This window comes from Patagioenas fasciata, chromosome 2 (assembly GCF_037038585.1).
Source record: "Patagioenas fasciata isolate bPatFas1 chromosome 2, bPatFas1.hap1, whole genome shotgun sequence".
Classification (NCBI taxonomy): domain Eukaryota; kingdom Metazoa; phylum Chordata; class Aves; order Columbiformes; family Columbidae; genus Patagioenas; species Patagioenas fasciata.
This window is the reverse complement of record NC_092521.1, coordinates 127,560,957-127,573,151: the sequence shown is the minus strand read 5'-3', so window position 1 is coordinate 127,573,151 and position 12,195 is coordinate 127,560,957. Positions and strand designations below refer to the sequence as shown.

The following is a 12,195-nucleotide window of genomic DNA, read 5'->3' as shown; positions in this document are numbered from 1 at the left end:
AGATATTGAAATCACCTGTGTGTTCGTCTTGTTTTGTACTTCCGTGACTATTTAATTGTGTATTCAAATATGATCTTTGCTAAAAAGTATCCATCATACTCAAGGACAATGACAGTACATTTTGTACTACCAAGCCTGAAGTAAGGATGAGAGTCAGTTTGGAATTAAAAGGAAAAACATGGTTTAAGAATACTGCAGTACATCAAAAATTTGGCTTCCTCTTATCATTTTTATTAGATTATTGTTGATTTTATCTAGATAAGTGTAAATTAATTATTATGATAAGGAGTAAGAAAGCTGAATTTTTGTTATCTTATGAAAACAGTGAGTAGGTGTAAACCTGTTTCTCTTCCTCTGAAGCTAATTACCGTCCTCTGTCAAGTAAATCCATGTACATAATGTATACTTCCCATAGACAAAAGCACTGCATTTTCCTTCAGCAGAATAAATTTAACACGATTTTAACCTGTTCATTTACCTCTATGTGTTAACAACAGATTAAAAAGAAAAAAAAATAGCTATGTAAAAATAGTTAGTTCTTGGGATCAAGAGAAACCTAATTTACCAGCAATGCATTTTTTTCTTGCAATATTCAATCAGATATTCAAAAAATACTAGCCAAAGGCAGCTTGATAAAAAGCAAAACCAAATTTGTTTGACTACCTAAATGAGTGAGCATTACTTAAAATTTACCAAGCACAGTAAACTCAGCACTGATTTGTGGATATTATACTTAAAAGACTGACTATATTTTCTTAACTAAAGAGCATTATGAACTTACCTATTGAACCGAAAAAAAACACATTATAATTTATTTGTATTTCACGGAATAATTTTAATTCCAGCCATAAGAACCAATAGGGAAATACTGCTATTAAGCATTAGGTGATTTAACAGAATTAGGACACGAAAGTAAATATTATGTATTCTACAAAGTGCAGAGTTACAAAATATCATTCAGATTTAAAACAGAACAATTAAAACAAACATAAAAGCTTGATTTGTATTTACCTAGTGCTCCTCTATCATGCTTTGCCTGCTGAGAAAGAACGTAGAACCAAAACTAAATCAAATTCTTCAATTTTTATGCGGTAAATCAGTTGTTATTTATGGTTTTAATCTTGTGTTTTTTAAGCCATATGCACTGTCAGACCCAGAGATGAAATAAAAGCTTATCAGCAGACTGCCACTATAAAAAACTTAGTGTATCACTACAGAACATCAGTTAACAAAAATCACCTTCCCAGGTTGAGTATTAGACCTGGAAGCTTAGCTCCAAATACTGCACTTCAGCCAGCAGCCCTGTATCTCTCTGAAATAGTTATCTCTAAACTACACTGCAGAGGCTAATTTAGATCCATATACTAAAATTTCCTCATGCAAAAACACCTTGAGGATCATAAAGTGTTATGTACAGATTTACATCCACCTAAGTTTCTTTTTGCAAAGTGATCTGGTGTTGATCTGGTGTCAAGAATGAAAACTTTACTGAGATCAAGATGAAATCCAAAGACCAAAATTAATTAGCCCATAACTGAACTATTACGATTTTTTTTTTTTCCTGTTGAATTTCTGGGCTGGTTATTTTAACAAGAAGTGGAAGAGAGACATTCACAAACCAAAGTGTCTAGGGGTCAACCAGATCTGAGCTGTGCTCTCACAGAAAACAAGAGATATAGAATCGGTCATGCTCTAACCCAGAGAGACACATTTCTAGTGGGATCAGGAAGATAATGACATCATTGCTACTGTTGGATTTTCTTGTGGCAATGCCTTTTGGCTGATGGGTTGAGAGGGCCAATTGAAATTTGGTTTGACATTTTTCCCTAAGTCTCCTCTTAATAAAATCAATAAGAGGGAAACAAGTCTTGCATTTTCCCTGAGCCACTTAAGGAGGAATTTAGCTTGGTCTTTGTGCTCAAGGTGACAGTTCAAGCCATGCTATAATAATCTAAAATATTACATGCCATGAGAAAAAATAGTTTCATTTAGTTTGTTCTGACTCATTTTCACCTCACTACCAACTGTTTCAATACTGCTATATTCTATCCTGTTACAACCTAGGAATCTTCAGTTCTTGTTAGGACACTGATAAAAACTTTACTTTCTTGACACGTCATCTTTTTCACTGCTCCCTGTTCTGTGATATTTGACTTCTCTTTTGCTGTCAATAGCTTGTATTCACAAAATCAACGCAAATATGAGTGCCCTTTCTTTTGTGTGTCTTCTCAGATTTTTTTTTTTCTGAATAAAAAATGCTCAGAATGATATCAGCAAATAGAAAGGACTTAGCAGGACATAATATGGATTTCCCTGTTATTCAGTGTATGGAGCTCACTCTCTTTTCTGTTAATAGTATGACAGAAACAATATGACTTACCAGTCTAGGAGGACCATATGTAATGTCTACTTGTACTGTCTGTGCTTCAAAGACAGAGACCCAACACTCAGCTAGTAACTTCAGGAGTTCCCATAAAGTATATACACTCCAGACTACTCCACAATTATATATTTTTTTAAATATAGAAGTATAGCATTATCTGGGGGATGAGGGCATAGGTGTGTGAACAGGCTTTTGAGGACTTGATCAAAACTTTTAAGAGTTTTACCTGAAAGGAAAACATTACTGACAAAAGATGTCAGATTTGCTCAGATTACCCACAGGGCTGAAAAGATTAACAAAGGCTAAAGCCTTTGTCTGCAGATCATTATAGCTCTGACACATTATCACTGGATAGTGGGTTTAAACTGTGTGTTGATATCATAATGGCACTCTTCAGTAAACAGCTTTGAAAACTGCAGAAAATAGCAGATTTTAATCAGTACTACATAATTAAAATTTATAATACAATTTGTATGTGAAAAAGCTGTGAAATACAAGTTAGTATAGACAAAAAGAACTTTTTAAAATAAAGATCAATATTTCAATTGTTCAAAATAATTTTCTTTCAAATATTTAATTATTATTTAATTTGGACAATATGCACTCTGAAATCACAGCTTAGCAGCTTACAGTATGTGAAGCTTCTCAGTAAAAAAGAAAAGAATCTCAAATGGAAAACTTGCTTCAGCAATGATGATGTATAAACACATGATAATTTACAAGGGCTTCGTGAAATATGCCTTTCACAGAAGAGATTCCCATGGCATTCAGCAGAAGTTTAGTCAGGATAATGACCATTAAAATTAGGTCTTTCTGATTTACTATTGGAAATCGTAGTTTTCAAAATTTCCTTAAGGATCTTTCGGATAACATATTTGTATTCTAAATGCAATTATCTTCTTTTCTAACATTTAAAAATACAACTATTAGATAATATCATGATTTTTTTATATTGCAAAGAACTACAAGTGGAAGATTTGCCACCTTGTTATGAATGAACACTCCTAGTGTGGGCCCTGCACATGAGTGGAGGCACTCTCAAGAGCAGATCAATATTAAAGGTGAAGAAATAAAGAGGAGACACTCTATCTGCAACAGGAGAATAAGGTTTTAAAACTTGAAAATCATTAGGTTTCATTTAAGTTAAAGTTTTATTTTGTTGGAAGCACAATATTACCTGGTCGCAGTCTTGATCCCGGACTTTCCATATAATCTCTATGATAATATTAAAAAAAAAAAAAAAAAAAAAAGTATTTTAAAAATTGTGATTTGCATCCATGACTGTAGAGGAAATATCAGTATTCCCTCCTGACTCCTCATTTTTCCTCTAAAGGAAATCTCTCCAAATTCACTAGTTTTTTTACTGTGCATTTATAAGTCACATAAAGGCTGGCTTATTCTTCATGTCCAAAGTAGCATGACTTCTACTAAATAAAAAGTTAGACTCCATTCCTTTCCCTGTTCAGTTTTTAGCCCGGCAAGTAAAAAAACAGTGGACAGAATTTAAATACTTAAAACTAAATATGCCACTAGATTACACTTCTTTTGCATTTGTACCTGTTTAAGGACATTTCAATTGACCCATTTTTTTGATAGAAACCATAAACAAGAAAGTAATTATTGTCTAGTGGATAGTACTATAACATACAGTACTTGTAAAGTGGGGGAAAAAATATATTACATCACCAGGACAACAATACCTCAATGTCAGAAGTCTAGGTCCAGATGATCAATGCTAGTTTCTGCTCCATAGTCAGTAAAGACACTACCCCAGCCTGTAGATTTCAGTTGCTGAGATAAGCAACAGATAGATACAGACAAATGGGGAACTGAAAGAACCAATATGATGTCCTGACTGATGGCCTCAAGAGCCCCAGAATGGCAAGGATTTGTATACATGTTTTAGGCAGGAGGGAAAAATACAGTTGGAAGGAGTAGTTATGAAGAAAGATAAGGAGATAGTTTTGCTATTGTTCATGTGAGGGCCAGAGACAGAGAAAAAACAAATGTGCTTGCTTCAAGGCTCAGACATTAGGAGGCTGCCAATACTGACTGCAGCAAGACCAAAACTGGAAAGCTAGCGAGTGATAAGTGATAAACAGGATGTCATCAATGTTCATAAATATCTCAAGGGTGGATGTCAAGAAGATGGGACCTCCTTTCAGTTGTGCCCAACAATAGGATGAGGGGCAACGAGCACAGACTGAAGCAAAGGAGGTTCCAGCTGAATATGAGGAGAAACATCTTTACTTTGAGCATGTCAGAGCACTGGAATAGGCTGCCCAGAGAGGTTGTGGAGTCTCCTTCTCTGGAGACATTCAAAACCCGCCTCGACACACTCCTGTGAAATCTACTCTAGGTAGCTGGCGGGTTGGACTAGATGATCTCCAGACGTCCCTTCCAACCCCAACCATTCTGTGATTCTGTGAAATGCGATGGTGATATGCTAAGAACAACTCTCAAAGCAAAAATAGAGAATTGCATTTGAAGTGACAAGAAAAGCACAACCAGCAAAAGGACACACACAGAAGATGGCAAGGGTGAAGGTAGGGTTCTAGAACTGAAGGTGCAGGTGAAGAAACGTTCCTTGCAGCAGTGTTCCGATCGTGCGTTTGAGTGACCAGAATGAACATGTCTAAAGCAAGAAAGGTGCTTGCTTGCATGACAGCATTATAAACCCAAGGAAGAATCTTAGCAGTGTATATTGATATGAAAGTTTATATCTTAGAGGTGCCAGGCAAAACAGTGAGACATACTCTGAATGCAAGAACTTTGAAAGATGCACAAGCTAAAGCAGATGCGCAAATGTCAAAGTATTGTTGAGGATGGATGTTACTTTTGAGAAAGATTAAAACCTGAGCTAATGAGCAGGACTTCAGGTACAGGCATTTATGACATACCCTTTAGTTCTGCAGTACTCAATTGTATGGCCGCATGGCTACAAAGAGACCTTACAGAGATGAGCAAAGATTTAGTATTGACAGAAGGAAATACTTCTAGTGTATATGGCTGAATGCAAGATTTGCAGCATGATTTTGCAGCTGGATGAATAACACATTGATACACGCAAAGACAAGATGCAGAAGAAAAGACGAGAGAATCAGTGATGAAGTCACATGTAACATCCAGAGGAAATAAGATAAAGAGATAAACTAGTATCCTTCTGAATGGTCCTCAATAGTTTCGACAGATAGAGGGAGAATTAGAAAAGGATTGAGTCAGAAGAGTCAGAAAAAATATGATTTCAAGATGAAAAAGCAGCAATGGTAAATAGCAGATCAACAAAATAAAGGAACTATGACTCGGAAGAGGTCGTTAACAGCTGAGCAAGACTTGCTACAGTCATATCCCTCAAGTAAAAACTAGATCAAATAGAGTCTTGTGGAGAAACAGGGGAGGGGAATCAATGACATTATTTTAAATACTTTTATATAATAGGTTAAAGGTAAGACAAAAAAATTGTTCAGGATGAAGATGGAGCCAACAGTGATTTTTTTGTTGTTGTTCAGATCTGAAAGAAAAGCAGAAAAAAAGAAACAAAGGACAGAATCTATGAAAAAGAATGGTGCCAAGGAGATCAGAAAAAAAAAAAAAAAGTTTGGTTAAGAATGTGTTTGATGCATTTTGAGTAAATAACAGAAGAAAAAGGAAAGACCTTTAGAAGGAGAATGGAGATGGTCATGTCATATTCTGTTTTGGTTTGTTTCCTTTTTGAAAGAAATATGAAGGAATCCAGAATTCCGAAAATAGATATCCACTTTTATACAGAAGGTCTAGGGGAGTTCAAAGGGAGAAGATAATATCCTAAACTATCAAATGCAGAAACACATTTTTCTACAGAAAAACAGCCACTTAAAGAAAGCAAACCCAGAATTCAGCTACACAAGTAGATTCAGTTTAAGCTGATATAGTTTAATGTATGTAGTTAAATGTAATGATGTAGTTTAATCTGATGTCCACTTTTAAAACTATTTATCAGTTTAATGTCAGTTCTCAAACTACTCATTTAAAGCTTCTGTGTGCAAACACCCTCAAACAATATCCTCAAGCAGACAGTGTGTCATAGACTGAGATAGAATTGCGTTGTAACAATAAGTAAGGAAATGTTCCATGAAGTCAATCGTGCAACTGTTCCACTGTGAAACAACCAACTGGAACTGGTCAGAACAATGATCAATCATATAATCTATATTAAAATCATAAATCATAGTTACCTTATCTGAGGTTGTCTTTCACAAGCACTAAAACTTCGTTTAATCGTACCTGAAACAAATGCAAAAATAATATCTATGCATTAAATATATATATCTATATACACACACATACGTGTTAATATTTTCTATTTCCCAGACACACTGTTAAAATAACTTTTAAAAAACAGTGTTAAATGAACACCAAATCCCCATTTGCCTATGGAGCTGCTGTTTGATGCATCAAAGATTTCTTCACGCCATAACTAAAATCTCAGTCCCACAAAATATTTTAATAAATATTTTCAGAATTTCAGAGAAACTAAAAAAAGATGCTGGCCAGCCATCCACAGAAGATGTATCTGGATTTGCATTAACTACATGAGATACTGCTACCACTGTAGCCACAACATTGTCTCTAGTCTGGATAAAAAGCTAGAACATTTACTCACTTTCTCCGAGGACTTTTGATAGGTTGGTTAAACCTTGTTCTACCAGAGTTCTATTGGCACCACTCTATTAGTTAACTATTCAAACTACTACATATGCAATACCTTATTTCTTAAGTAATCCCACTGATTTCAAGACTTTGAAAACTCATATGACCTGTTATTGTTCAAATATCTAATCAGCAATAAAACTGAACCCAAACATCTACGACATTTATTGCATTGTGCCAAAAATGTGAAGGAGGGGTAATCTTTGATGATATTTATTATTTATACACTTGGAATACATTGTCTTAATGCAAGTATTTGTCTTAAGCATTCATCTTAAAACATTCCTATAAAACCATTTCTTTGATGGTAATTTTGACATACAAGACCACTGCGTCCTATAATTGTTAACTCACTTTGAATGAGGAATAAGTATGTGTTTAAATCAAAAGGTATTTCAGCTAACTGAGGGTCTGAGTAGTAAGATTAGGAAATCCTACAACAATTTTCCTGTACATTAATGCATTAATTAATGCATCTTTGTCTACATGAGATGCTTTTCCACAAGAGTAACATCTCAATTACTACCATAAAACAAGAACAGAGGCATCTAATCACTCAAACAGTAGCTAAGAAAAAATATTTTATGCCTAACTTACACCAGTTTTCCCATTGCTTTTGTTACAGTTGTATTCATTCTAGAGCAACAGTAGAGGACCTTTAGAGAGCAAACACATCTCTGAGAGTCTTAAATTATTTCTTTGTGTTCAAACATATACTTTCTGTTGTGCTTTATTTTTCATACTTTACTGAGATCCTCTGAACTTAAAAAAAAATAAAAAAAAATAAAAAAAAGAAGCCTGAAGGAGGCTGGCATCTGTCACACAGAATTCACTTTAAAACCAAAAAGAAATGATACATCTTTAGGTCAAACCTGTCTCCCTAAAAAGGGAAGGGAAGGGAAGGGAAGGGAAGGGAAGGGAAGGGAAGGGAAGGGAAGGGAAGGGAAGGGAAGGGAAGGGAAGGGAAGGGAAGGGAAGGGAAGGGAAGGGAAGGGAAGGGAAGGGAAGGGAAGGGAAGGGAAGGGAAGGGAAGGGAAGGGAAGGGAAGGGAAGGGAAGGGAAGGGAAGGGAAGGGAAGGGAAGGGAAGGGAAGGGAAGGGAAGGGAAGGGAAGGGAAGGGAAGGGATTTTCTTCCTTGCTAATGCTTTGCTTAGCAAAACAGATATTAAAACTCTAGTAACTGGCACAAAAGAAGGTTTGATAAGAGTAGTTGATTTATGTAATAGCAGATAAACTAGGCTCTTACAAAAGCAAAGATACTTCAATGAACTTTAACAATGAGACAGGAAAATAGATAGGAAAATACAGCATTCACTGTCTAGAAAGTAAAGAAGGCCTTTGGAAATGAAAAATTGTGATTGTGTCTATTCAAGGAGCAGATAATTTATCTGCTTAGGTTGCAAACACAATAATACAAATATGAAAGTAGGAGCTCTGACTGAACCTGAGTCATGTTGCTTGAGGTAAGGATTTTGAGTTACAACCTCAGACACACTGTTATATAAAAAGACTACAAATACATTATGGAAATATAAGCAAGAAAATCTGTCATAGAAGCTGCTTGGCTAGAAAGCTAAGTTTGAACACAGATGTTTCCTAGAATTTTAAAAACAGGTCCACTTTCCAAGTATTCATACACAAAATTGGATTTGAAATACAATACCCTTTGGCTGTTTCAAATAAATAGTCTCTCTATCAGTAAAGGGCTCATATGCACATTTTCTTGATCAGTCTGATGACTAACCACATTTGACTTGCTAATCTGCCAACTTATGAGTGTATTTGCAAGTGTATGATATTTCATACCAAAGAGTCTGTCTCACCACTCACTGTACATTGCAGAGATGCAATATTTTCTGATTCATATGCTAAAGTAGGAAAATACTTATTAATGCTAAAAAAAAAAAAAAAGAAAAAACACAACAAAACCACAGACATCATGATGCCATCTTTTACATGCCATGTCAACAATAGCCAACACCCTTCAGCGCCATTTATATTGCTTCTAATTATGTTAAAGACCTACTGAGCCGCTACAACTAAGAGAAGAGTCTATAAAACTACATTGAAATAATTTCTTCAATAACTAAGCACAAGGAGACTCAGACATCTAAAAATTGTAGTAAACATATTCATGTGTGTATATACACACCCATGAACACTAATGCCTTTAGTTATAGTCCTTAGTCTCTTGTGTAAGAGTTCTGTTAATCCTACAAAGTCAGACAGGGAGTAATAAGCAACATAGAGGTGTAGGATAGTTAACTAGCAGAAGTCATGGAGCACATAGCGCATAGTTCAGCCCAGGGTGTTACCTGGATCGTGTTTCCTTTTACTCCATTGACATGGATGGAAAGAGCAAGGCAATATATGTTCTATTCGAATACCTTGCAAGAGGGGATTTCTCAGTTAATCTCCTGGAAAATTAAATATAAATAATCTCTCTCTGGTTTTGTGCCCACCTTTGTCGGAATGTGAAAGACAAGCAAAAGCCAAAATATTTGATTGTCATCAGTCTTCCTATTCTGAACAGCTCTACAAAGACAGAACGTGTTTCAAAAAGATGGACCCAATTTGAAATCACTGTATCTTTGAAACTGGGTCCATCTTTTTAAAACACCTTCTATATATCAAATGAGGCATCAAGCATTTTTCTAAATGCTGCTTCAGTCTTTAAAGCTGATGTAATTAAAGCAAATTCCAGGGCATTAGCTTCATAATATGCACTGACATCGGTGCAAATCATACAAATACAATCTAATATGCAGTTTAGTGTTTTTCTCTTGCAGGCTTTTGCATGTTGTTTCAAGAAGAGAGTTTATAACTTGATACAAGTTCAGAAAAAAATGGGAAGACAGTAACTTTTACTTCACTGGTATATAAAAAACACTCTGAAAACACTTTCCAGTTTGATCAGAGTGACGGGAAAATTGAATCAAGATTTGATATCAGCAGAAAACTTCTGTTGCTTCCATTTAATTCAAGCAGCTCAATTGAAGTGATTTTTTTGAATGACGGCTTAATGATCTTTTCAGGAGAAAGGTCAAATTACCTTTATTTACACAAAATATTCTCTGTAAGCTGCCTTTTAAATCACTGTATACTGGAATGGAGAGTGTAAAACACATTAATTAAGCTGTTTTGCAGAGCAACAGAATTACGTGTTTTGTTCATGAGCAGTGACAACATGTACAGCAACAAAAGCTGACATAAAGACACTTTAAGCTTAATCCAAGCATCATACAGGACAACCAGGTCTTGGCAGTTTTGTTCTAGTTGATGTCTTAACTAAGTCCCATTACACTGAGGTCTCAAGAGAAATCTGAGTCTTAAACAAAATTAAACTAGGAAAAACAAGCCTAAAACCACTCTAAGACCTCAAAAATTCTTCACAGACAGCTCATTGTGCAAATTATGGGTTTCTTGATGTATTAATAATAATAATAATTCCTAAGCTTTCCCCTTACAAGTTAAAGAACCATATATAGCAGATGTGTGAAGATCATACCCTTAAGACTCACCAAACTGTCTAAATGTCCTATGTAAAGAAGAAATATCTTCTCAAATCATCAAATCCATAAAGAATATAAGTGATCTGAATAACAATTTTTAAAAAGTTCTGTTATCACAGAACTTGCAAGATATAAGGTAGCTGCCTGCAATTAAGCCCAAATTTTGAATGTACCTACTAGCTGCATACAACATTACTGGATGGATATTTATGTCCTACTGTGTTTGTTGTTATCCTCAGAAATAGTTAAATCTGGAGCTAAGTGATGACCTAAACTCAGAGCCCAATCATTCGCTACATAAAACATGCAGAGTTCCTACTTTGAGAGTATCCTAGTTCTACAAATCCCCAGTTACTCGGATACTTTGGACCGCTTTGAGCATTAACTGCACAAGACTCAAGCCCTGGCAGTGTGTAAACAAGTTGTTTTTCTAAAAGCTCAAAGATATAGGAAACCCTTCTAGAGCTACATCACCAGAATATTCTTCTGGCAGATCTGTGGTCTCTTCACTACATGGTAACTCTGAATACTATTGCATTGCAGAAATTTTGGCAAGAAAATCAGTCCTTAATCTCAATGTCTTTGCTTATTGGTCAAAAGATATATAAGTTCAAAAATTCCTCCAAAGGCTGGAAACATATATTAAATTATGAGGTAATAGAAAAACTCCTAAGCAAGATACAGCACAACAACAGGACTGTGCACTGAGACTTCTTAGCCTCATGAAAAGCTAGTAGCTGAACAATTACAAAAGGGACCTACTGCATGCTGACCCTTTTCTTGTGAGGAAGGTCAGAGAGCAAGTACCTAAAATTCTAGAGACTAGGGTTTTCCAACAGCATATGTCAGACAGAACTAGTCTTTCAACGTATTTAGCATATTGTCCTGATTGTGGTGCAAACGAACATGATTCAAGACAACAATATTTTCCAAAAAGTGTTCCCAGACATAGAATAAACTTTGAAACTCTCTTTCAGTCACTGACATAGTAGCTCTACTGGACTACAGAGCACTAAGAAACACTACACATTTTCCTGTTATTTGGTTTACCAGCAGAAATTCAGGTACAGTTACACTGTAAACCAAAACCAGGTAAAAACCCCTTAAATATGACTAAGCTAAGATAAAATAGAGAACCTTCTTATTTTTAGAATAAGAAAAATAATGCAACTAATAAGCTATAATCATCCCATCACTCTTCATTGCTTTTTGACTCAATATGTCCCTATCCTCTGTCAATCTTTATCACTGCAAACTATAAAAACTTTAGGGAAAAAAGTCACATCTCCCACTACTGCCTCTACACTTCTGAAATGTGCTGAATCTTGCTTCTGTAGGATTAACCATTTCAAGTAGCATGAACAACTATTCCAGAATCTACATATCCTGCATTTGGCAATCTTAGGAGTTGTTAAAGCAGCTGGTCTTGCAGAAATACATTGTCTAGACTAAGAACAATAATTCTTTTCTTAGAGCACACTTGAAAAGCACAAGGTATGTAAAAATATTATGACAATTAGTGGACTATAAAAAAGTAACTACTATTACACTGTCACTTACATGCATACCAGCTTCAGTGCCACTGAACAACTCAGTATGTCACACATCTTT

General features: G+C 35.3%; 1 protein-coding gene across 1 annotated transcript in view; it reads right to left on the bottom strand.

Annotated features, from left to right (window-relative positions):
* The window catches only part of NEK10 (NIMA related kinase 10), a 93,941-nt gene that overhangs the window by 19,221 nt on the left and 62,525 nt on the right, over positions 1 to 12,195 (bottom strand). Inside the window, exons 28-29 of the mRNA XM_065831514.2 lie at positions 6,598 to 6,646; positions 3,561 to 3,598 (exon numbers count right to left, since the gene is read on the bottom strand). Coding sequence (XP_065687586.1) covers positions 3,561 to 3,598; positions 6,598 to 6,646 — 87 coding nt within the window. The remainder of the gene's footprint in view (positions 1 to 3,560; positions 3,599 to 6,597; positions 6,647 to 12,195) is intronic.